Below are 27,074 nucleotides of genomic sequence, written 5' to 3'. Positions count from 1 at the left end.
TACGAGTGACAGTTTAAGATACCTTGGATTTTGCGTCCGTTTCGTTTCGTTCGGAATAAGAATTTTCAATTTGCTTCGTATTTGAACGATACTTTTTGACGGTTGTTCTCTCGATAAAAAGGAGAGATTCGGAGCGTCCGTTGTCTGTCAGACGCGCGTGTGCTACGATGTGTTGTCGAGTGTCGTAAACGGTTTATCAACTTTTATCGGCTCTGCGCTGTGGATTACATTTTTAACTGGGAACGTCGATTCGAGAATGATTCTCAGCGAAAAGGATTTGCAACTGTTGAGCAACTTACCTAACGTTGAGCTCGAGATGGAGAAGAAAGAGGGTGACCTCAAAATTGGTAAATATTAGCCGCTCGTTTTCCTTCTCTCTTCGGAACTCTTCTTAGTGGCGTTTTGCAATTCGTTGTTTCACTCATTTTCGTTTGTGTCTCGAGGCGCGTTTACCCCCGCAACTTTCCCATTTGGTACTTTCCTTTCTTAAGATGTCAGTTAGCGCTTGTAGCTTTCATTTCGATGTGGATTGTCATTTTGGATTATTTCGTTCCAAAATTGTATATTTCATTTTTGTAAAGTAAACTGTTAGATCGTTATGGATAAGTCGGCTTAAACTTTATTGCCCGTTCGAAATTCTTTACAACTAGTACTCGCGCCTACGAAAGCAACAAAATTCAAGAAATTAAAGCTTTCTACGGCGCGAGTAACTGTAATAAATTTGGAATGCGAACGGGTCTTTCTGGGTGAATTAAATATAGAAAAACGTCTTCGACGTTCAAAACGCGTTAATTCTTTCAATGTATAAAAAAAATAGAAATGTTCATGGCCGGATCTAATCGTACATCTTAATCTCGGCAGAATGATACGAGTCGTGACAATGTTGTGAAAGCGAATTGAGCGTAATTAGAAACGCATCTTTTCTATCACGTCTATTAGAGGGCTATTTCGCGAAGAAACAGAGGGCTTCTTAAATTCGTGTATAAAAAGTAGCGTGTAGGCTAATACCTCGCTTCACATAGGAGGATCGACCTTCGTACTAGCTAAAGAGGAGAGGGGGAACGGCAGAAATGGGGGTCCGCAGCGGGTCGATCGCCGACGCCATTGCTATAGCAACGTCCGGCGATTGAACTCTCAGGCTGCAGTCAAGGTCGACGACCGCCAGTGACGCCCAATGTACGAACAAAATGGCGGCCCTTTTTAATCTCCCTCCCTAATATTTGATATTCTGCGACTGCTCAGTGACATTCCCTGTTTTTTTGTTTTTTTTTCCCCACTTACGCTTCGAATCTACGGTTGTAAAACACGAAAGAATAGGCAAAATACGCTTGTCGTCTTAACAAATGCCTGATTTTTATAGAAATCAAATTAATTCGATATTTTTGCGAATTTAAATAAAAGTACAATTTAATGTTAAGGGACCCATAAAATGATATTTTAGCAATAGGTTTCGTACCAGAGAACTTTTTGAAAAACTAAAATATTAATAAGAAAATTTAAGATATTAATCCTATTAATCATTCAATTATTTTTCTAACTCTGTCAAATAAAAACGAATTCTATATTCTAAAATTGATTTTAGCTTTCTCGAAAATGGTTTCCTGAAAGTTTCATATCAATGCTAATGATGAAATCGATTATTTTCGAACCATTCGTAAAATCATCCTAAATGTTTATCTCTAGAGCGAAAAATAATTTTTAGCTTGCATGTATCTTCTTCATTTCTCAATACTGAAAATTATGTAAATTTTGATACCATTGCGTATCAATAAAATAAAAATGTAAATTTCAGGTCTTATCAATTACACGCTAAAAATGTCATTTTTAACTTAGAACTAAGTAATTATTTTTACACTCTGAAATATGTCATTATTTATTTTAATTGTCTATATAAGCTAAAACTATACTCAGCAAGCAATGTCTAAAAGCATTTTTTTTTAATTGTTTCTTTAAAGAATTCGATGGAACGACCGTGCTCTGCAGAGTTTGCGGTGATAAGGCCAGTGGCTTTCATTACGGCGTGCATTCCTGCGAAGGATGCAAGGTAAGAATCTTCTAAATTATCCCAATTAAACCAAATAGCGCACCAAGTATCATTAAGATCAACCATCTCGATAAGATTTCCCGCGGGAATAGCTTCTTATTGCTAGTGTCCCCATTTCGTCACGAAATCGCCGCTCAAAATAATCGGACGTGATTCTTTTCCGATACAAGGGCGACCCCCCCTTCGGAGTTCATCGTCACCTAAATATAAAGAATAAACAATGAGCCGCCATCTTAGTTTCATCTAGGTATCGCGAAACGCATGCGCCCAGAAAAGGTTTCACATTGCCCGCAATAGGAGGCGCGCGAATCGTTGCCCTTGAAAATTGCTAGTGAAAAGAGGGGGCGGAAGCGGGCTTGATAAGCCTGAACGCGGAGGAGGGGAGGAAGCGTGAGGTTCAACGGCCTCCTTTTAGGCATTAGCAGTTGAATCCCTTCGCGTGGAGCCCCAGCACCGCTCTGTGGCGGAAAGACGCGGCTTCCACTCACCACCTCCATATCCCCCCCCTCACGCGGCACGTTCTCCCCCTCCCACGTTTGTTTAGGTGAAGAACGCCGAGGACAACGACCCCGCGTTATCCTACTAGAATAGTAGCACACTTTCTACCCCCTCCGATGATTTTTCTTCCCCCCTTTCCACGGGAGAAGAAACGTTCCTTCCCCTTTTAACGATTTGAAGAGTTGGCAGCAGCCAACGCCGGCTTTCCGAGGGAAAGTGGCCCGGCAGGAAGATGCCTTTTTCCTTCCCCCCCCCCCAAAAAAAAACGCACCATGGTGATCGCGGTGGGGAGGGGGGCAAAGATGGTGTATTTTAGGGGAATATTTTTTCTCCCTTTTTCAAGTTCAAGGTTGCCTTATTTCGAAGTTCGATGACCGACGGAGTAACTTGTTTTCCCGCGACCTTTTTCTCGTCCTCCGATAGATTCCCAAACAATATCGGACACTTTATTCGCCAGCTGAAACTAAAATGAAATCAATGGCGCGCGAGCGAATTCGAATATTTTGAACTGTTGTGCATTATTGGTACCGAAATCTTTGCGAATTTCATCCAAATCATTTGTGGAGGAACTATATATTTTATTTGGATATTTAGGTTAGGTTACGTGATAAACCTCAAGAAATTAACTTATCACAAACATTATACGTATCATTTAAAGCAAATAGATTGAATCATATAACAGAACTATAAATTTTTTTTTAATATTTATTTAAGGTAATATGATAAGCATCATAAATAAGTAACTAAGTAAAGAAATTAACTTAAACCAAAATTTATTATAAAATAATTTATAAGTATTATTTAAAGGAAGTTTATAACTAAACGTTTTTAATATTTATAGTTTTAGTAATAGGTTAAATGATAAGCCTCATAAGTAAAAATTAACTTAAACAAAAATTCATTATCACAAACACTATACGCATTATTTAAAGCAAATAGATTGAAGTTTTTAACTGAACAAATTTTTTATATTTAGTTTAGGTAATTACTAATAAGTTATAACATAAGTGTATAATATTATTACATTACTTATGGTTAAAAGTCACATAAATAAATAACTAAGTACAAAATTAACTCAAACAAAAATTCATTATCACAAATATTATAGGCATTGTTTAAAGCTAATAAATTGAAGTATATAATTATCCCGGTAAATATACGGATAATAATTGTAAAAAGTGCAATTAGTTAATTATTCGTATATCAGATCACGGGCATTGTCTTTATCGTAACGAATTAATCAATGGCAATGGCCAGTTGGGTGTGGGCTTGAGTGGCGTGCTCCCAATATGGAAAGCTTAATGTTCTTCAAATTATTCGCTCACCCCCCGCTTCCTCCGATGCCTTCCCCCTTATCCGAGTCAACGACCCGCCGACGTTCAACTTTTATATTTTCTCTCTCGCTCTTCACTCCCTCTCTCTCTCTGGCTTCGACGTTGCGCAAGTAGTTTTTTCGGTAAACAAGAATCTGGAACACAAAGTGCATTCACGGACAGAGACCCCGTAAATACATTTTAGCTTTACACAAATTTATTAAAAGAATCAATTACTTTTCAAATATTTTAGGAAACACGTAGGATTCAAAATATTAAAATTAATATTTAGTCAAAAATTGTTAGTAATTTGAAAAAGGACATTGGTAGGAGATGATTTAAACATTTTTTTGAGATTATTCCTAGGTAATTATTTGTTGAACCCTTGTTTATCGGTTCGCGAACCAAATTAGGTACACTGACACAAAACGTGCAACCTACATATTTCCGTAAATACTACCGCGTCGAACACGCCAATTGAAACGACTACAAAAAGCGAAATTCTCTTCCTATGAGTAGCGTAGGCTTTATACCGCTAACCTAACTTCCGGTGCCCCTAATTCGGTAAACAGTTCGAAACGCGAACGTATAACGAAATCATCCGCCACGTTGAGTTTCGCAATCTAAAATTGAGCCTCTAATTACGAACTTTCTCGCTAATAATCGTGTTTACGGCATCGCGACATTAGCGGCGCTCTACTTTCGCTGATAAAGTGGGGCCTTAAACCTTTTAGATGCCGAGTCAAAGTTAAATGACCTCTCGGGTCGGCTCTTTTTGTTGACGCGCGTAAAAAGCGCGGAGCTATCGATTTCGACTTCGAGAGGACGTGACTGATATCCGTTACAGAAATGCTTATTGGGAGCCGATACAAAAACACTTTTTTTTGGGAACAATAACATTCGTAAATTGAAATATTGACTTAAATGTTCTATAAATAACGGCTTGATTTTTCGCTAGTGTAAAGCATGGTAATAACCCAATGGAGTCTTTTTCGCCCCAACTTTAATCGATAATTGTAGGGAGCCCCAACTAGGTTAATTAAAAGTCTCGTTTCAGCCAAATTCCGGCGAAGTTGAGTGAATTTCTCCACCCTCTCGCTATACAAGCCGGTGACGGCGGAGGGTGGACTTCCTATTCCGACCAAAGGCGCCAAAAAAGTCTCGGTCGGACAATGGTTGTCGGGCCGGGGGGGGGGGGGGCTAGTATGCCTTCTTAACCCAGTGCGAGGCGAGAGTTTGCGAGCAACTCGAGGCGAGCAACAAACGGAGTTCAATCACCTCCGGTGACCCGATCTCGGCTTTGAGAGCAAACGCGGAGTTCAATGCTCTCGTTTCTCTCTCCCCCCGCGCGCCGTCAGTTCTTTCCCAACAGAACCTACTTAGCCGCGACTTCCGCCCCCCCTTCTCCCTGGCTTCCGACTCAGCGATTCCGCCGCCCCCCGCGTTTCCTCCGCCGTTCCTTTTACAACATTATACTTAGGTTTACTATGGGCTAGATGGTGGATAACCTCTATTCCGCTCGGAACCATTTCCCCCTTCCCCGGCTCCCCCCGAGTTACTTTGTTTCTTTTTTTCCTCCGCGAGAACCTCTCAGCCAATCACAATTCCGAACGACTATGACGAGCTCGCCCCTTTACCTAGCGTGAACTTGGGTTGAAAGGCGGGGCTTAAGCCTCAAAGCGCGCGCGCTCATTTTTACGTCACAACTTTCGCTCTCGTTAGAAGTATGTCACCTCGTTTGGGTCGGTCGTTGCCCCGTCGTTCCGATTACGTCACACGAACCTCGGTTTCGGCCAGCCTCGGTAGCGCATTGTGACCCCCTTAAAGAGCTGCTTACCCCCGCTTCGAAGGCTTTCCGCGCTTTACCGTGCAAAAACTTTGGTAATCAGAAGAGCTGCTCTGACCCAGATAGGGCCATTCGTAGCCCATTCTCCAGAACTAACGGAACTATCACGTCCGTGGTGGCAGTTAAGCCTCGTCAATTCTCGCCATAGCTCGGTCCAGTCGCGTTTGGAACTCGTAGTTTCATTCGGACCAATTGTTTCGGACCCACCGTGGATACGTTACTAGAAGCTCTACGTACGACGTTCTCTCGCGTTAGTGATTCGAGAGAGTGATTTTAATGATACTTATTTAAAAAGTGCCAATTATTTTAAAAAAAAACTGATTAGAAACCGTTATAGTACAAAAAACTATGTTGTTACTTTGTGATTGTGAGCCCAATGTTAATCCTCCTGAACAGGGATTTTTCCGGAGAAGCATTCAGCAGAAAATTCAGTACAGACCGTGTACCAAAAATCAACAATGTTCCATTCTAAGGATTAATAGGAACCGGTGCCAGTACTGCAGACTGAAGAAGTGCATTGGAGTTGGAATGTCCAGAGATGGTAAATATTGATATTTATTTTTCCCACTTTTCTACCAAACCCCCTTTAAAACGATTATATGGTTTGATACGATTTTAAATTTCACGAAACGCGTTTCCCGTAGGAAAATAATTAAGAAATATAACAATCCATCCGCATTTCGCGGCGATAGTACCACCGAAACGCCGGTGGTGGCGCTAGTCAGCAGACCGGAGACGCTAGCGCAACCGGTGGCGGAAACGTAAATTACTAATACCGAAAATCGCCACGGGATGGCGTGTAGCCGAGTTTCGTATTCCTCTCAGGTAGGCGTGGAAACCTATGTAGGTCGAGGGGGGAAGAAGCATATGGGGGAAAGTTCTCAAATTTGTTTCGTTGAACCACGTTCATTTATCTACTACATTTCACAGAGTGATCATCTCGGGGGCTCTCAATTATATCGCTAACTTTTTACGACAACCTTTATACATTTTACTTAATAAACATTTTAAATAATAATTAATTGAATAAATGATGTATACATTATAGGTCCTACCAGTCCCTGACTATTTTATATCGCTATTTGATATAAATCATTAGAATAACTTTAAATAAGCGTAAAATTTTGATATAATTACAATAACACTTTTCCGAATGCTCTTATCACGTTTCCCGATCTTCAGCGAGCTTTTAGTTTACGCGTTCGCCGATAGATGGCGCCTTCGTTCGAAGTTTCTCCACATCGATAACTCTGGCGCGCGCGCCGTTTTGAAGGTCAGACCTCGTTAAAGTAGGTCGCAACGGGAGGAAACAAGTTCAAGGGCAGACTAGGCACTCGCCGGCGCACGCAATGACACATCAACAGAGGGAGGGACGGAAAATAGGGAGAGAATTTCTCAGGGTTAGAACTGTTAGAGAGAGAAAGGTGGTTGAGGAGACGAATGTACGGTTGACGTCATGGACGCCCACGTGACCATAGGGCTGCGCTGAGGCTGAGTTGACGGTTAGGGCTTCCGCAGTGTATCGGCTAGAGGGCCGCGCTCACGTCTGATTGCGTTCTTCACTCTCTCTTTCGAAGAGAGATAAGTCCATACATCGTGTTATTACCGAAAGTAATTTTCGCGCTGTCGAGCCAGAACAGTTTGACATGGAGCAGTGAACGTACGCGACGGTCTTTGATCTCCGATTCTAAGTCATTCAATTCTTCGAGATACGATATCCGTCGGTTAATACGTACTTTCAAATGGCCAGTATGTTAAGTAGTTTATTGACCAACGGTACCGCCGCGTGGACAGTGTCCAGTGAGTCAGGTGGAAAATCCCGTCGCGGCAACGGTGTGACGTTTTCCGCCAGTAGAATAATTAATCAGTGTGAAACCGCGAACGGAGGCACCGGACCCCCTTTACCGGATTCTAGTAAGTCTACTACGCAATTCTATGTCTTTTCGATCATTACAAATTTATTACGTTTTTCCTAAGATTAATGCAATTCTGAGTGACAGTTTATAAACAATTGCCTTTTGTCGAGAGCGGAAATGTAGTTGACGTTATCAATAGGCTTATTAATAAATGTTATTGTAAATATTTCTCTTAACGGTTTCAATGTGTAAATTTGTCCTGACGCGGAAGTGCGTCTCGGATCCGTTTTACCTCTAGACCCTCGTTTTCCGTTAGGATTCGCGCTTTGGAATTTAGCCGTCTTATAGACTATATAGGCGAAGGGACCAAAAGGGTAAAGCAAAATTAAAATGGAGGAGGGGGGTAGAGAATCGCGAGTGCAGGATGTGTGTTTTTTTGTTTTTCCTGGCGTTGCGCCATGATTTTATCCCGACGAAAGCGTTCACCTTGTATTCTGCCTCCTGCCCACCCCCGAACAGTTTCAGTTTAGAGGTCAGGAGACCTTCGGCGTAGCGCGATGTCGTACATCTGCCTTCATTTTGGAGGCCATTTCCAACTAACAAAAAAATTAAAAAAACAATGAGCTCAAGATTTATGCTCATAAAGATCTCGGTAACACGTAGCAGTCGTAAAATATCTCGAGTTTCTTTTCCTGGCGAAAAGATAAAAACCTACTCCAAATTAATTATAACGAGGGAACCTTGGCCCCAATGTTTCCACCTGTTATATTTAGTACCGAAATAAAATGACCGATCCCGAAAATCGTATCGAGCCAAGTCTTACGTTTAAATTACCTAATAAAGTGAATTTACTTAAAATCGTAATTTTTTTATTTTTAGCCGTAAGGTTCGGACGCGTTCCCAAGAGGGAAAAGGCAAAGATCTTGGCAGCCATGCAAAAGGTCAATGCCGACGTGCAAGAGAGGGCGCTGAGCCTCGAGCTGGAAGATGAGGCCAAATTGATGACGGCCATCATCACGGCTCACGACGAGACGTGCGATTACACCAAGGAAAAAGTGATTCCTTTGTTGGAGAGGGCGAGAACTCAACCAGTCTACACTCATTGCCCAACTCAGCTGGTAGGTGTCTCATTCTTTCGAAAAAGACTTCTTGCCGCCACTTAGTTAAACTATTTCCGCGAAAAATTAAAAATTGCGAACGAGATTGAATTCTAATAAAATGCCATCTGGGTAATTACTAAGTAAGCCGTTCTTCCTCCCCCATTTTTCGGTACGCGCCTACTTGTTTTTAGAAACTTTGCCGCCATTTCGCGACCTTGGATTTCAACCGTTTCTGCTATCCCTCCCTAACCCCCTTTTTCAATGCCAAAAGTTTTAATACATGACAATAAAAAAGGCACTGGTGGGTGTTACTTTTTTAACGATATTAAACCATCTTCCTCGCAGCATTGTATTTCACGGTCATGTATTTTTTTTAATATTCCCTCTCACCGCGCTTTCTAATATCAATTCAATGTGGGTGGATTTCTACCACGTGGAAAGTATTCCAACCTATTCCACTCCCCCTTCGATTAAAAGTCTTCCCCCCCCCCCCCCTGCACACAATGAATTTCTATAATCTCTTTTTACTCCTTTATGAGAGAAAATAATAACTCGTAATTTGATATGTTCGTAAACGGCGTTCTTTGTATTTGCTATTTCACTCTTCTTCTATCCTTCCCCCATTACACCCCCCCCCTTCTACTCCGATCGAGCCCTTCTAAATAAATTAAGCTTTCATTATTCAAGGCTAACTTTCTCCAAGGCTGCGAGTTAAAAGAGATTTTCCGTCGTTTTCCGCGGAATAGTTATCTCGGCACATTCGACCGGGGGGGGGGGGGGGGGGCCTCTCCCGAAAAAAGAACATTAATAAAAAGGATGTGCTTGATTTTAAATTGGGACTTTTTTATACGTACTAAGGCATATGTCCGCTTGGCTTTGGCGAATTATATTTTTTTAGACTGTTAGACATTTTTTAAGCATATCCTTGAGAGGCGATTGAGGGGTTGGAGAATTTTTTACGCCAATGACCTTCTGTAGCTCATCTCTCCCTTGTTCTCGGCCCTATCACTCTAGCCGCGCGGGGGAAGGGGCGGGTGGAGCGAGGTCAAGGCTAGATGTTTTGAAAGGTGGCGGCGACCTTGGGCGCGCAGCCGGCGTTGCGCCCCGACTTCGCTCTGGGCTCTTCAGCGCGCGAGTTCCTTCCCCCGCAACCCCCCCCGGCCTCTAACTAGAGGAGCCCTCGCGACGTTTCTATGGTAACAGTAACCTTGGAAAAGGCCGAGATTAACGTTTAAAATGGCCGTCGCTTCTAGCTTAGCGAAGTTCGATCCGCTGTTGACTCGAAGCGGCGTGTCGCGGCCCGCGATATTTCCCGCTAAATATGGCTCCGAACCGACCTTGACCGCGCCGCGCGACGGAAAAGTACGGCGCACCTTGGAATAAAACGAATCCGTTCGCCGAGTACGTCTACTCTCTCGCTCTTCCAACAAAACAAAATCCCAGAAATAGGCTATTGCGGAATTCAATCTATACGGAAGTAAAAGCTTTTACATTTCGAAATGCCACTTAACCTTTTTAGAATTGGCCATACCCTTTCAGTTCACCTTACATATAGCCTTACCGATAGCTTTATTGTCTTAAGAGTAATTTCGGAGCTAGAGGTTTAATCAAATGATTCTTTTCTTTGGCAGGCATGTCCGCTGAATCCTCCACCTCAATGTACCGAGAATGGTAGCACCAGAATTGTCGAAGATTTTTCCGAAAGATTTTGGCCGGCCATCAAGGGCGTTGTTGAATTCGCCAAGCGTATTCCAGGCTTTAGCTTGTTAGCGCAGGACGACCAGGTCACGCTGTTAAAAGTAAGTATCCCATTTCTGCGGAAATACACGCCCGAAGGCGTCATCTGGACACGAAACTAACCGCCGTTTCCCCTTTTTCTTATCCAGGCTGGCGTTTTTGAAGTCCTACTCGTAAGACTCGCGTGTATGTTCGATCATCGATCAAATTCGATGATTTGCCTGAATGGTCAAGTTATGAGACGAGAGTCGATACAAGCGGCGAGCAACGCTCGTTTCTTATTGGACTCCATGTTTGAGTTCTCGGAGAGGCTCAACGCGCTCCGATTATCCGACAACGAGTTGGGTCTCTTCAGCGCCGTCGTGGTCATCGCGCCTGGTAAGAATCCTTTACGATTTTAATATCCAGATTCGAATAATTACGAGTAAATAAAATTTTAACGAATCGTTTTCTTCCGTCTTAACAGATCGCCCTGGCATTCGAAATATCGAGTTGGTTTACAAAATCCAAAAGAAGTTGAGCGAAGTTCTCCAGAAGGCGATTACCATCAGCCATCCCGAGAATCCGTCGCTCTTCGAGGAGTTGATGAAGAAAATCCCGGACTTGAGGACTCTAAACACGCTTCACTCCGAAAAGCTTTTGGCCTACAAAATGGAGCCGCACATCAAAGAAATAACCGGGACCGGCTCCTCCGGCAACTCGGAAGCCGCGTCCTCTCCGGAAGTAGCCTCAACGTCGGTACCTCATTCTCCCGCCAATCTCGGGCCTTCCTACACGGACTTAATAATTACGGATCCTTGGGTGCAATACGGCAATACGCGAAGCTCGCCAGCCGCGCAACAAAGAATGAACGAGGAAGACCGCAGTAACTCTCCGGGACAATTGAGCCAACATAATGGCAGTACAACGGGGAGCGAGTGGTCGACCACGGACTCTAAAGACAGACCGGAAAGGTTCGGGAGCCCCCGTTCGGTCGGTAGTAGCGTTTCCATCGACGAAGCGAAGAGTCCAGTTCGCGCGAACTCTTTCTCCAGTACACGCAGTTACGACGAAGGCGTGTGCTCCAACGATGCCGGACATCATCCTCCTACTCATCATCAAAGCAATCATCTGACGCAACATCACCCCATTCTTCAGCAACATTTGCAGCAAACGCAACCCCATTTCGCCCAACATCATCAACTCTCTCAATTCGCCAAGAAGAGGGAATTGGCCATCGATCACAGTTCCAGCGACGAAAGCTTCGCCGTCGAAAGCCCCATCAAGGCCGGCGTCTATCACAAAATCCGTCGGGTAGACTCGCCCACGGACTCCGGCATCGAGAGTGGAAAAGAACACGGAATGCTTAGCACTCCTACGGCTTCCGTCTGTTCTAGTCCCCATTCTTCGATGGAAGAGAAGGTGAAAGACGTTTCCGATTCGGAGGGAGGCGACAAACAAGACATCGACGACATGCCCGTTCTCAAGAGGGCGCTGCAAGCTCCCCCCTTGATCAACACCACCATGCTCATGGACGAAGCCTATCGTCATCACAAAAAGTTTCGCGCGGTGCGCAAAGAAAGTGATTCTCCTTCCAGCCAAATCTGTTCGAGCAAAGCCTCTTTGGCCAGCGCCCACAGCACCTTGGTAAAGACTCTCGAACAAGCGCCGAGGTACATGAACGAGCAACAACTGAAACGCACCGACTTCATTCACAACATTATCATGCGCAATGAATCCATCCCGCCTCATTGCGCCGCCGCTTCGCGCCCCGAAGCCAGAAGCCCGCAACAACAACAGCAGCAGCATCAGCAACAACACGTCATGGTCAGTAACGCCAATGTCGAAATGAACGGCAATTACGTCTACGGCTCATCCCACCAAAGAACCGTCGTTGCCAGTTCGCCAGGGAACAAAATGGTCGTCTGCCCTCCGGGATATTACATTCCCGCCAGCAACGTTCAAATGACCAACTCCAACGGCCATCCCAGTAACACTCCAACGTCTTGGTCTTTCCTAGCCGGGCCACAAGGCACTTGCCCCTATACGGGCGCGACAACGACAAACTCGTCCTCGCCAGTATCCGTGGCCAGGACACCCATCATGACCGTCATCGCACCGTCGTCTTCGCCAGCCGGATCGAACTCTCCCGCTCCCGGCATGATGACGATGGCGTCGACTCATAACGCCATGTCTCCGCCACCGATCATGAACGGTCAAAGACTGGTCGTCTTCGACCCGCGCGGCATCCCCGCGTCCAACTGCGCGACCCTAGTCTCTCCCCGCGTCAGTCCGGCACCCATGTCCATGGACGTTCGAATGCAGCGACTGAACGGCAGCTCACCCTCACCGCCGAGCGCGTCTCAGCCAGTGTCCGGCGACTCGCAGCCGCTGAACTTATCCAAGAAAATGTCTCAACCCACCGCCGTTAAAATGGAATCGTGAATCGTTGGACGTTGAACGAACTCGATAGAATGAAACCCATCATCCGAGGCTCGGGAAACCGTAAACGTTCAAAGACTCGTTGCTGAACGCGCCTCGCTGCCACCATCTCGAGGAGAATTCGTTTGTAAAGACTGGATGTTAATCGTGAAACATTACGTAACTTACGTATAAAAAAAAATCCCCCTTTTCGACCGCGAATCGGAAGTTGATGGAAAAGATGACATTACAGCGGCTTTCCCCTATTGTTACTAAACGAATGTTCATCCCCATCCTTCGACACAAAAACACCTTTATTGTAAATAACAAATTACCTTTTATTCTATACATTAAGAAGTATGTATGTGTAAATTATTTGTGAATGTGAAGATCTCAAAGAAATCTAATTAATATTGTTATAAACGTAATCCCTCGACAAAAATGGTTATTGAGGGCAATATTTAATAGAGAACCGTTAATCATTAAGTTGTACAGAAATATGATAATTTGGGGTGGGAGAAATAAGTATTTTCTTTTTTTCCAAAAAAATAAAACGAAGTTGGTAAATTGGGGAAGTTTTTCATTATAATAAAGCTCTCGGAAACAATGGCTGTTTAGAGTTATTAGGTAGATTTAATTAAGAGAAGAATCCAATTATCCCAAGCACTCGTACAGTATTAAGTGTAAAGAAAATAATAATTATTTCTTCCTGTCATTCAGAACTTTCTGTACCTGGCTGTGTAGTTAAAAAAAAAAATAGCACTGAATGATTTCAATAAAGTTTTCACTGCAAAACAGTACGCAAAGTTTCATATTTTATTATGTTAAGCATATGTTAGTTTTGAAAATTCATGAGTTAAGAAATTGGGAAGCGTTCGAGCGTTGAAAAAGTTGCGCAGTTCAAGTGAGTATTTTCCTATTTGGTTAACTTTCAAAACCGAAATGATGAATGAAGTTTCATACTTTCATTTTTAGGTTTAAATGCTTTAGTGAAATACCGTGTTTACCAGTTATTTCAATAACCGTAATTACCTTCTTAGCAAATTAATAATATGCCCAAAATTGCTCTTTACGCCATCCGCGTACGGAATATCAGGTAAGTGCCGCTAAGCCTTTTTTATCTTTTGTTATTTTCGAGACTGTTCTCGGAATAACTAGTGAAAAAATCAATATTTCCGTTATAGATACCCCCTAAACTATTAATAGTCGAAGGCGTGCACGTTTGTGGGTCGTTTTAAACATTCCGGTCACGCGTCGGTAATTAACTTAGAACAACCGCGGGAACCTCACCGCCTTTGGCCTTAAACAGCGAGCCAATATCAAGGTATACGAAAGACCTTCTCGATAGCTCGTGTTAACAAAGTCTTCATTATTCAAACGGAAATAACCGTATTTATACAAATGCCAGCTGACTGGTATTGGGACCCTTGACACTGCCCACACGTAAACGTGGTTATAGGTCAATTCAAAAAGTCACCGGGCTAAAATTATTTTTCCCCAATCATGAAATCTCACTTCCGCTACGTCATAACGTCGTCTAAGGAATTTCCACCACTGACTTAACCAATCAATCTATTTTTTAGAAATGTAAGAAATATAAGACATTTGTGGGAAAACCGTACTTTTAATACAACTAAAATCGCGGTACAAGAATTTAAGGGCTTCAGAATTTTGGAAATAGAGTTTGAAAAATGAACCAAACTTTATTGGTCTTCTTCTTTACATAAAATTAGCTAAAATAAATCATGTGAAAAATAAAGAATACAAGATGTTCTAAGCGTGCGCACTAGAATACTAGAATACATTTATTTTTAATAAATGTTGTCGTATCTGTTGTATCACAGGGAGGAGGTACTTGAAATTCGAGCCGTATTTTTGATTCTGTGGTCCTTCCAACTTTTACCTTAAGCGCAATTGTCGTTATATATTAAAAGTACGGTTCTCCTAAACATGGTAGTGGCCTCACAGCAAGACGAGCCGCGTTCGATCCCACCTTGAGACACTGGATGTAAACTCGGAACCACTTCTTCCGCGTTGAGTTTGCAAATTCTCTCCTCACTGGTTAAAATTTCCGCTTTCCATAAAAAAGCTTGTAGAGGTTAGTGGCAATCTTATTTTACAGGCCCGTACGTGGGGGGGGGGGGGGGCGCCAGGGGATGCTCAGCGCCCCCAAATGAGTACTTGAGCATCCCTAATTTACTAATTTCATAGGTGGGGAGATAAAAATGACTCAAAAGAATTTGAGTGCCCCCGAGTTTTGGCGGCTGTGTACGGGCCTGAATCTTAAGGGAACAGTTGGATCGCGGTGCATGAAGGGCTTACCACCACCCTCCTACGCATTGTAACCCGGCCCACTGTTTAAAGGCATTAAAAGTCGGTAGATGAATTGGGGCTAAGGTGCTGCGTTGGGTATTAGCCTAGCTGATAATAATTTTTCCTCATATTTCAACCATCGGTGGTTTAAAATTTCGAGTTCTACCTGATTTATAGCTGACAGGCAGTTACATTTGGTTCGATTGTCGCTATCTTTCGACCGCGAAGATGTCATGCCTTTTGTTTTTCAAAGCGAAAATAGTTTCGCGATTGATATTAAATATTTTTGCAATATAGATCGAGGCTCGCCAAATATTGTAATGAAGATTGCCTGTTTATCGCGATTGAATATTTTTCATTGAAATATTTTCGTCGCCTTATCTCGTAATACAGCGTTAGTGAAAGTGTGGCGACCCTGAACTGGCTGTAATCTATGGCGCATCCGAGGGGAAAAAATTAATAATAAGCGACGTACGAGTACACGAACCGCTGGTGCGGCTAGAAACAAAAGCGGTCGAGATCCGAAGGCCGGCTGATCGTAATCCCCACCGTTCTTATCGCTTAGATCCTCGCTGCACTCTTTTACGCGCGACTTCGACAGAAATGAGCGCGCTCTAAAAAGCACGACGTTTTACATTTTTCGCTTTCAAAGGGGTATAAAATGTTGATAACGGTATTGCCCTTCGTTGATAGTCGACTATTGGCGAGTATTGTCATTCGAAGAGCTCTCGCACGTTGCCACGACACGTGATTGAATCTATTGCCGCAACCTTCTCCAACTTCTGGTCGATAAAAGAACGACAAGATTTTTACCCATTAGGCCTACGACAAGGTGGGCCCTACCTTCAACATGTCGTAGTTTCCGATTGCCTATTCCTACCTCGTCATTCTACTTGTTGTTCATTTTCAAATTGTCGAATGAAATAAAAAAAAATAATTTAAATAGGCCCCTTCGTCTTAACTGTAGACCTTCAAGTTGGCTTCAACTAATCAGTACTATAATATTAATGAAATTCGACTTCAGAAATAGCACCCCCAAGAAGAGGTTTGCTCTATAACCCCAAATATATTTCAGCGACCAAATTTTTTAAGTTGGCTAAATGAGATGCAGTTGGTCAAATGAGGTTTAGTTGGCAAAACGAGACTCAGTTGGTGAAACAAGATTCAGTTGGCGAAACGTAGTCCAACTGGGGAAACGAGTTCTAGTTGGCAAAATTAAGTTTTTTTAGGAATCATTTTTTAAAGACAAATTTTAATAAACATGTTGCCAAGTGACTGGTAAAAAGTAGCTGAAACTTGGTAAAAATCAATTCTTCTCCCCCCTCCCCACCGAATTCGACCCCTTTCGTTAGGCCACTAATTGAGAAAGGCTTTAAAAGCTATCCTTGGTCTTGTAGAAACCCTAAAATAACTCTTTTTACACGACGAAAAGTAATTAATTTTAATTTTTACTGTAAAACAGGTGCGTTTTAATAGAAGCGAGGCGGGCAAAAAAAGACTGCCGAAGCGAGCGCACGCATTAGCCTCTTCCGAAGCGATTGAGGTGGGAAAGAGGTGGGGGGTGGAAAGGGGCCCCATCATCGCGAGAGCCAGCTAAAACTCGATAAAGACTAGCTGGAATTCAGCGCAAGGTCAGAACCTTGGTGTTCTATTGAGATCTACGACGTTTAAAAATGCTCCCCGGCCTTGAATATATTCCGCACTTAACAATAGTGTCGGAGGTCAATTTAAGTAGGTCGCGTATGGCCGAGCGGCGATTGACGCCTCGCGCTTGTTTATATCTCCGGGAAAGGAACACTCCTGCCCACCCCCTTCTCTTTACTAATACAGTAATAAATTAATGTATACGAGCGAAAGTAAAAAGACTGAGCGTGAAGAATCTATGGTTTCTCTCTCCTTGAAGTCTTTAGGCGTTGAAACTGCGTATCGTTTCTATTTACATAATATCTCTCCGAACGCCTGGTAGAATCTCGGAGAGTCCATTGTTGGCCAAGTTCCGGGCCCCCTATCATTTTCCTTTTACTTAATTTTTTTCTTTATCGCCAAGTATTTTCCGTGTCGTAACCATTCTTGACGTACGCCATTATTTTATTATTTTCTGATATAACGCGGAAGTGAACGCCGAAAAGGCCTTGTACGGAGGAGAAACGTTTTGCAATCATGAAAATATTCGCCAAAATCGGGGTGTGGGAAGACTCGAAATTTGTGATAATTATTTGTTTGGAACGTTTTCTCGGGGATGATTAACACAGCGTGTTGCCAGTATAGCAAGCAACGCCAAAATCACCTACCAAACGTCTTCCATTCGCCAACACGACTATCGAACTATCAGTCTTTCATTTTCGTTCTCCGATTCTCCTAGTAGGGGACCTTCACTGTCCGCCTTTTCCAGAGAAAGATGTTAAAATGGGTTTTTCTCACGTTCGTCTTAATCGATAACCGACTATATGTCTCGTTGTAGTCCGTCATCTACAAAGTACCTTATATATATATGGGAAACTTTAGAGCCGCCTTAGCGTCGTGGAGTACCTTTGGCGTTGGTTAAAGGGGTTTGTTTTCTCTTTCTGTAATAATTGGTTGAATTTAAAGGTAATGTTAGCTTAGGGGTTTGTGGGCTCGCGTTATAACTCAGCCAACCGATTTAATTAAAAGTCACTAGCTGGTGGCTTGGGTATTAGCCTATCTGATAGCTGCTAGCTGATACCCAAAATAATACATACCCCCATTGTGTCTCCATTTTAAAGAAATAATTATATTGAATTAACATTTCACTTAATAAGTATCTCTCTCAAAGTAAATGAATTATCTATAAATGCGTCGGATCTGAGTCGGCCAGAACCTTCCCTTTGGGAACGTATACAAACAGCCTGATATTTTATTTAATTCAACTTTCTTCCGGGTTTTCTTCTTTATTCGCTGGTGGAGAACCCTTTACAGTTTTCACCTTGGATCTCAATCTAGCCTCCCGCCTTCTCCGCAACTTCGTGTTTGTCCTATTTAAGGTCGTACTCTCGCCAAGTTCGATACAATTACTCTCTCCACCAACACTTTCGGCGATTATGCAAATAGGCTTCATCGCCTCGTCATAAATCTCGTTATCGTGAAATGCGGGCCACGAAGAGTTACAATTTGAGTGATCTCAACGAACTCTGGGGTGTTCAACCCCAGTGGTTTATTTTATAAAGATAGATCTTTCACCGCGTATGTGTCAGGTTTATCTATACTATAAACACCTTGATAAATACCAACTGCTGTTGGACCCTGGCCCGACTGTCAGTGGAGTATCACTCTTCACCGCGTCTACCCTAAATATATAGAAATCTACCCTAATATATTTACACAATTACAGAACTAGTGATACCGAGGGGTAAGACACTCTGCGAACTCGGTGTACACTGCCGTACCTTTGACAGTGCTAAATGGAACTCTCGAACTCTTGAAAATGTGTACCTTTAACAGTGCTAAATGCACGAACTCGGTGTACAGATTATCTGAGACTGTCTTACCCCTCGAGTGATACCTGTATACAAGGTTGTTTCAGGGTGATAGGCCAAGGCATTTTTAGGGTATATTTATTGGCAAAGGGATTTTTAATTTGTAAATTTCAGGAAAATTGGAATAGATTTCCTAGTTTTCTAGAAATTATTTTTAGACAAAACGTTTCAATGTGAAAGTTGCGGAGCGTATTCTCGAACCCACAAATAAAATTTGATCCATCGAAAAGGAAAATTTTTCCTTAGATATTACCTCATGAACAAAAACCAGTTGGTATACCTAAAATAGCTTTTGGGGAGCCATTTCTAAACACTATTCAGTGTACCAAAGAATGCATTTTTTATTCAATCAAACAATGAGACATTTAAGAATACTAGGTACATCAGGAGATGCTTTTTGTCCATGAACAAAGCATAGTGATATTGTGTTTTATTGACAATAAACAAAAGATATTAATGAAATTAAGTTCAAAAGAGTTAAAAGGTCAAATAATTAATTACAGGTATGGTTCAATAGTTCCTCCTGTGCCGGAATAAGTTGAAGAAGTTAAAGATGAACTTGGGAGAGATATTAGGTTTGGGTACCGACTGAAAAAATATCTAAAGGTTAAACTGGTGCGGGACTACGGTGATTTTGAATATCGCAAATTAGTGGAAACGGATTTGAAAACCAAACAACTTTTAATAAAACTTATGATTATGGAAAATGAATGTATAGTACAGTCGCGGCAGCCACAATTTTTGGAACATCGGCCAATGGAAGTTCTTCCGACTCGTTCGCAACTTCGTTTTGTAAGAAAGCCAAGTAGCTCTGCCCATTGAGACCTGCCCCAGACGTTTAGCTTAAATTGATCTTGATAGTGATGGGAAAATGCCCAGTTAGAATTGACGTCACTCCACATTGGTTGCCAGGTTGGTTCTGGTGGTTGAGAAAGAGCATTCATAAGATACTAGCAGTAGACGTAGAAAATTTGGATATTCGTGGGCCATGTTCAGGAGCCAGTTCAAAAAGTAAAATCTTCGGGCCATATCTCCAATATTCATCATGCAGTCAAGAACTCTCCAGGCAACCTTTTGACAATCCCAAGTCGTCGCTAGCAGTCCTGACGCTTGCTCGAGGGTAAGCAGCAAAGTAGGCCAGAACGATATTTTCCATGTTGAAGGGATGATAACCCGGTCTTCGCATTGACATTACCATAAATTTCAAAGCCAAGAACAACTCGGAGGATAGCGTGCTAATTAGGTCTACTATTAGGATTGCGCCTTTTGAATAATTGGTTAACTCTAGTAGCATTACGATTACCTTCACCAATAATTAACCAGGTAAACTAAACTTAAATGAATAACTTAAATATAGAAGACATAACTTTAAATACTACAAAAAATATCTTTTGACAAAGCATTAAAATTTGCCAAAAACACGTTTAGTTGTATCTAGTAGGTTTTAAATGTCTAATTGTTTGATTGAATAAAAAACTTATTATTTGGTACACTGAATAGTGTTTTACTTATAACGCAAGCTAATTTAGGTAATATTTAAGGGAACATTGACCTTTTTCGATGGAATGAATTTTGTCTGACGCCTATCGGTAAAAAAATTCTATTTAGAAAACTACAAAATATTTTCCGATTTTTCAGAAAATTTACATGTTAAAACGTTCCCTTGTCAATAAATATACCCTGAAAATTTCAGAACTCTAGATTAAATAGTTTATGATAAAAATGCCCTGGGCGATGGCCCCGAGACAACCTGTATATTGTAAATATTTCTACCGGTTTGCGCGCTTTGTTATTTAACGTGATTCAATAAAGACGACTTGAAACCGCACTCACTCTAGCGATCTCCCTCTCACTCTCGCACTCTTCCTCTCACTCTCGCGCTCTTCCTCTCACTCTCGCACTCTTCCTCTCACTCTCGCGCTCTTCCTCTCACTCTAGCGATCTCCCTCTCACTCTCGCGCTCTTCCTCTCACTCTCGCGCTCTTCCTCTCACTCTCGCGCTCTTCCTCTCACTCTCGCGCTCTTCCTCTCACTCTCGCGCTCTTCCTCTCACTCTCGCGCTCTTCCTCTCACTCTCGCACTCTTCCTCTCACTCTCGCACTCTTCCTCTCACTCTCGCGCTCTTCCTCTCACTCTCGCGCTCTTCCTCTCACTCTCGCGCTCTTCCTCTCACTCTCGCACTCTTCCTCTCACTCTCGCACTCTTCCTCTCACTCTCGCGCTCTTCCTCTCACTCTCGCACACTTCCTCTCACTCTCGCGCTCTTCCTCTCACTATAGCGCTCTCTCACTCTAGCCCTCTCTCTCACTACTGATATATATTAAAGCAGTTTTAAAAACTCAAACTCCTATCTCTCACTCTAACGATCTAGTGCTCTACCTCTCACTTTAGCGCACTCCGTCCCTAATCCGCGCATTGCATGAGACACGTCCGTTTGCCAAGGACAATAATCGATAAACTTTTCATACGAACTTTTATTTTGAACGGAAAACGAGTATTTCACTTTTATTTTAACTCTTTAAATCATCGCTTGACGTTATATGAAAAGAAAAATAGAAAAGTAACTGTAGTGTGTATAAACTGTGATGTTAAATGTAGAATTTATAAACCGAGGTGTACGTTCAAATCAAAGTTTTTTTAGTTGGCAAAAGAGAAGATCTGAATGATTAATTATTGAAATGAATTATGCCTTCAAATTTCTTTCCGTGTTGCTTAAGATAATTTAACTCTTGCAGCACTGATAAAGCTAGGTGAAACGTCAAAAAACACCTTGAATAGTCCCTATCAATAGAATTCCTTTAGTTAGAATACAAGGTATTTCAATAAAAATACGGGTTTTTTTCACCCGTGATATGGAGATTAGTATATACAATACGCCACTATTAATTTCGTGAAATCGGAAAACAGAATGATATGACACTACTGTCGCCATAACGGCACATCTGCAAAATATCATGTTTCAACCTGAAACCAATAGCACTAATAAAAAGCTGCAACGTTTATAACCGATGCCATTATTGAGGAATAATTTATCTATATGGCCAAATTACAAAAGTGACACTCTTATGTTTCATCTTGTACAATATATTAGAGTGGTTAATTAAAAAAAAACAGAATGAAAATGTTAATCCAAATTTTCAATTTAATTTTTATTTTAGTTACTTTGTCATAGGGGTATAAATATACGAAATGTTTGCCTTAGCACCCGCTACGAGGGGCGGATTTTTAGGATGAGGTGATACGAAGAGAGGTCCACGGAAGAAATACCTAATTGGTGGCTGATTTAAAAAAATGTTCTATACAGAAAAATAATGTAAATATTCTGACCAATGTCTTAGAATTAAGGAAATAATATTTTTAAAGTCGAATATTATAAAATACAAATTTCTATTGAAGGAACAACTTTAAAATCGCGTACTGTGGCACCTAAGACGAAGGTTTCTCACATATTTCTTACTTCAAACGTGTCCATCCAGGCTATAAAAATTGAACATACATGTCATGTACACTCTGTTTAAAAAGTCTTCGACAGGTGAAATTTTTGCCCTCTTTTTAATTCTGATAGAAAACTATAATAGATAGATCGATGAAAACAATTGCAACTCTTATTTATTTTCCAATATCATTGGTTATTTAGCGGTTTCGTCCGCCAAAAATTTATAGTTTGGCGGGAACCGTCCAAACTCATTTTTGACAACTTTTTAAATATTGGTTCTACGGCACTGACTCACGCGTTTTTGAATTCACAATGGTTGGTTCATATTAAGAAAGTGGAAAAATTATCCCTCTACAACCAACGGTTTTGAAGTTATAGCGTTTACAAACTTTCGTCGAAACTATGAAACACCTAAAATGCATCAAGCGATTATTAATAACGCAACTTCAACAGAATTAAAAGAGGGCAAAAATTTTACCTGTTGAAGACTTTTTAGACAGAGTGTACCTTACACCAAAGAATCGCAATTGTTACTAAGAAAAGGTATTTTGAAAAATCAGGCGAAGGAAGGTGTTTCAAGGAAATAAGATGGATAAAGTTTAAAAGTACCACTATCGTTCTGAAGAAGGGACATATAATACAGGCAAAAGCTCAACTGCGTCGAGAAAAAAAAGCGAAAGGTGTGTACAGTGTCATTCACTATACGAACGAAAAGGGGGGACAGGATACTTAAGTCGATTTTCAAGATGACACAAATCTGGATTTGTACCAGTTTTTCTTTTAAAAAATAGGATATGCTTCAATCGAGTGTACAACAGCGTAGACAAAAAATTTACCAAGGGAGGTCAAACTATGTAAAAGTTCAAATGCGGTTGAAAGTTTAGTACAGGGGGAAGAGCCACGGAAATCCCTCCCTTGTCTACGCCACAGAATGGATCTTCAATGATGAATATTTAACTAATTAATATATATTAATATATTAAAGACTTAATATAATATATCTGTTTTAAAATGTAATGTTTTTCTCAGTGTACCGGAGCTTTTTCGTATAAAGCTAGGAGCAAATGACACAAGGAGAACGCAGCTAGCCTTTAAATAGGCTAACACAGTGTTGCGTACAAATTTCATTGGACGAGACTTTACCCTGAACGTTTTAAGGGCGGGGGGAAGACGATTTCCGAATTTTCCCCTTCTGGTAGCAGCAAAAGCTAAAGCGTCGAACCAATGAAAATTGTACACAAGAAAATCCACGACTTTTGACGGGTTGCGTTCTCCTTGTGTAAGGTGATGTGTTTGTTGCTCTAGGTATAAGTAAATCGTGACCATCCCTTGAAATAACGATTTTGAACGTATTGTGACGATATTTCTGTACTAGTTTAATGACTGTAACTCTCATTTCGAGAACCCTAATTCAATTCTAATAAACAACCACCTAATGGAACTATACATTTCCGTAATAATAAGTCTATTTAAATACGATAAAGATCAAACCTAATTATAAATATTTTATAAATTGTATTACAGTTTGATAACGATAAATTCTTCGATCGGCTGATGAAAATGAGCCGTTAGCCTTCGACGTTCACGGCCCTTCGTGGGTGACGTGCTTAACTAAAACAAGAGTCTAATTTATCTCATTGACATTGCTATTGAATAAGACATTTCTAACTAGTTCGATTTACATGGGCGGATTTAAGTTGTAACCTTAAGAATACAAATTCATCGACACGCCACCTATTATCGATAGCCTGAACTACAGTGATGGCCTTGAGACGCTGCTGCCTCGAAAATATTTCTCTTTCGAAGCCTTCGAAACGGAAACAAGCTGCTTTCGATAAAATGCCTTCTATATTCACTCCCCCCCCGTACTAAGAAATAGGCTTAAGATGCCTGCCTACCACCCTACATACTTACGTCATCAGTACCTCTGAAACGATAATGATGCGTTTCTATTTAAGTTAATATAGTGACGTGATACAATTAAGAAAGTGGATTCTTAGACCTCTACTTTTTGGAAATGTTTTATTTTTCTGTGCTATATAAATATACAGTTTAAGCCTACCCCTCTAAATTTCATTTAGGCGAGCTTTTTTATTTTCAAGCCTACTTTTGTTTATCAGTTTATCTGCTTCGAAAATACCATAAAACTCAGAAATGTCTTGTGAGTTGCGAGTGTAGGTGGAGTCTTTCTGGCTTTCCTGATTTATATCCTAGAAATCAATGATACTCGAAATAGAAATAGTAGAAATACTAGGATGGGCTTACCTTGCTGGTAGTAATAGGTTAGGTCTATTTTTAAGGCCTAGGCCTATTAATAAAATTAGTTTTTTTTTCAATAAAATCCATTAGGTAGTTTATTTTGATCGCGCTGTAGTTTATAAATATTTGCATATTTGGAACATTTTACTCAAGTCGAACTTTAAAAATATCTACGCACATTTCTTATGTATTTCTCAACCTGAACGTCATAAAAAAGTATTTAAATTTTTAAATACTCATACATTGACTATTTATAATATTGCGTTCAGTCTTATGTCGTTTGAATAGGTTAACTATCCAAGTACATGGGACTACAAAACCAAAAATATACGTTATCCAAGTAATGCTAGGATATATGAATATATTACGTTATCAGTAACCAAAAGCTATTTCGAATTATTGCGTTTTATTCTGAACCTAAACGTGATATTTATTAGAATTTTTGGATTCGCAGTTCCGGCGTACCTGTTATTAATTGATTGATTAATTATCTAATAGTTGATCCCTAACATTCGCGTATAATAATAATAATAATCAGCTAGGCTAATACCCAAGGCACCACCCTAGGCCTAAGTCATCAAGCGACTTTTGAAGCCTTTTAATTCAGGTGGCCGGGTTACACTGCGTAGGAGGGTGGTGGCAAGCCCTGCATGACTTGGAATCTTCAATCTGGCTGATGCATTTTTGGAATCTGCAATCTCAAAGTGAGGCGGACGTATTTTTAGTAAGTGGCGTTCATGTTTATTTTTAAATAAATAATTAGCGATTCAACGCAAACGCATTCTGTAATCTTGGGATACATTAGGTTGAAATATTTCACCTACTTCAAGTTGACCAAGAACAGGCGAATCGAGAGCAGGACCCAGTTTACCTCGTGGTCCCCGGAAGAAAAATATACACTCCTCCGCCTTTCCTCGTGAAGAAACTCGCCGTGTAGGCGGAGATTATCTTACGGGAATGCATGAACCTATAATATCAATCTTAATTCAAATTTTAGAAATTGCTAAGTTGAACTGTGTTGAAGATTTTGTTTTACAATATCCAAAATGTACTATATTTCTCCTTATCTGCCTAGGGGCCCAGGATCTCTATGTCCGGCACTGCACTCTTACATCAAACTATGCGGTTTTTGTGTTTATATTTTAGCATAATGTTATTTCTTGTTATGGGTTACCATTTTGGTATCCATGGGAACTCTTCTTGGTATTATTAGTTACCCAGTTAAGTACGGTAAAGTACCTTCACAAAATTTTAAGTAGCAATGGGAACCATTCTTGGTATAATCAAATACCCATTTAGGTACTATTAAGTACCTTCTCAAAATTGTAGGTATCAATGGGAACTGTTCTTGGTATTATAAGTTACCCATTTAAGTACGGTAAAGTACTTTCTCAAAATTGTAGGTATCAATGGGAACTGTTCTTGGTATTATAAGTTACACATTTAAGTACAGTAAGTACCTTTAGCAAATAGTAAGTAGCAATAGGAACCTTTCTATTGGTTATATCCGTTAACGATTACGGTACCAGAAAATACCTTATTTGATAAGGAGGTTTTAATAAATGCCCGAGGGACAGTTCACTCCTTCGCAGAGTGCAGAAGTAATCAAGGTTAAAAATTTAATCGGGTTAAAAATTTAATCGGATTAAATTTAATACAGCCAAAGCTACAGACATGAAATTTAATCAGATTTAATCAACCAAGAGTGCAGATTTAATCTTGGGAGTGAACTGCCCCTCGTAAATACCTTCATCAAGACATACGTTATAGCACCTTTTTAAAGAGGCATTTTTAAGTACCCATAAAGGTTCATCTGGGGATGCAACATAAAATACCTTAATCGGTACCAAAATGTACCTTATTTTTTTTTACAGTGCTATTGCGCAACAATTTTGCACACGACGGCTGACGATGGGGATTCCTCCAATGGGATCATTCTTATTTTTCATTGTCGCCTGCTATAAAGTCTCCTATATGAAATTTAGAAAGTACATTAGGTTTAGCCTGTCAAAATTATTTGTCTGCTTTTTCGATAATATCAATATTAGACAATTAGCAGACGATGTTTCAAAGTTCCCGCGTCAGTGACGTTACGGAATAGTTTAATTTCAAATAGTTTTATATCTTAAACAAATTGTACACCCAAAAATTGGTCAGCTAACCGAAAAATGTAGCGCGTCGGTCCACCGAAAGTTGGTACAACTTTTACTGTTTACACTGTTTAATTCACTTCCAATTCGTTGTACAAGTTTGTTGGCCAAACTAATTGAGATTTAGAAGATGTGTGGGCTGAACGTCCCCTCAGATATAGTAAAATTAGGATAGTGAAACAGTTTTTGTGTGAAGTTTCTGGAACGTTGTACGTCCAAATTTCCATTTTCGGGTGGGGGGACAACGCTCGATAGAATTGTTGAATGGGGCTTTAAACAAATATTGTTTGCTCTTTACTACCATTTGATAAAGTAAGGTACACGATGGCGAAAACGACGACAATTATACCGTTGTCCAAACATGGATTTCGTTGTCATGTCCTTCTTCAACGAAAAAAGAGAATTAGCGATACGAATAGTCTTCTATTTCAATTTCAAAAGACTAGATCACGGAATTGATACGAGGAAAATTTGAATTTGGTGTAGACCTAAAACGTTCTAATTATATTTTAATCTTAAACATGCCTGATTCTAAATAGTGGAACTTTTAAATAATCACTTATACCTACTTTCTCACTAGCTAACCCGACTGTCTAGTTTGTTTAGTTTTTTTAATACCAGCTTTCGGT

General features: G+C 40.9%; 1 protein-coding gene and 1 long non-coding RNA gene across 3 annotated transcripts; one reads left to right on the top strand and one right to left on the bottom strand.

The window, feature by feature from the left end:
* Positions 1 to 58: 58 nt before the first annotated feature.
* Positions 59 to 13,594, top strand: Eip75B (Ecdysone-induced protein 75B). 2 transcript variants are annotated; one of them, XM_090172497.1, is made up of 7 exons: positions 59 to 347; positions 1,956 to 2,044; positions 6,098 to 6,242; positions 8,437 to 8,675; positions 10,289 to 10,456; positions 10,544 to 10,772; positions 10,861 to 13,594. In XM_090172497.1, the coding sequence occupies exons 1-7, from the start codon at positions 257 to 259 to the stop codon at positions 12,816 to 12,818; spliced, it is 2,919 nt and encodes a 972-aa protein (XP_090028623.1). In that variant the 5' UTR covers positions 59 to 256; the 3' UTR covers positions 12,819 to 13,594. The 2 variants fall into 2 exon arrangements, with proteins under 2 accessions (XP_090028623.1, XP_090028624.1); XM_090172498.1 differs by lacking the exons at positions 59 to 347; positions 1,956 to 2,044; positions 6,098 to 6,242 and adding an exon at positions 7,027 to 7,615.
* A 5,669-nt stretch (positions 13,595 to 19,263) lies between these two features.
* Positions 19,264 to 21,048, bottom strand: LOC149947981 (uncharacterized). Its single transcript, XR_016480386.1, has 2 exons — positions 20,435 to 21,048; positions 19,264 to 19,520 (listed from the first exon to the last, which is right to left on the bottom strand). It is a non-coding gene; the product is annotated as an uncharacterized LOC149947981 (long non-coding RNA).
* Positions 21,049 to 27,074: the final 6,026 nt, after the last annotated feature.

Source organism: Leiobunum rupestre, chromosome 4 (assembly GCF_980474605.1).
Source record: "Leiobunum rupestre chromosome 4, qqLeiRupe1.1.hap1, whole genome shotgun sequence".
Lineage (NCBI taxonomy): Eukaryota > Metazoa > Arthropoda > Arachnida > Opiliones > Sclerosomatidae > Leiobunum > Leiobunum rupestre.
Note: the sequence above shows the minus strand (reverse complement) of the source record. Positions and strands in the feature narration are given on the sequence as shown.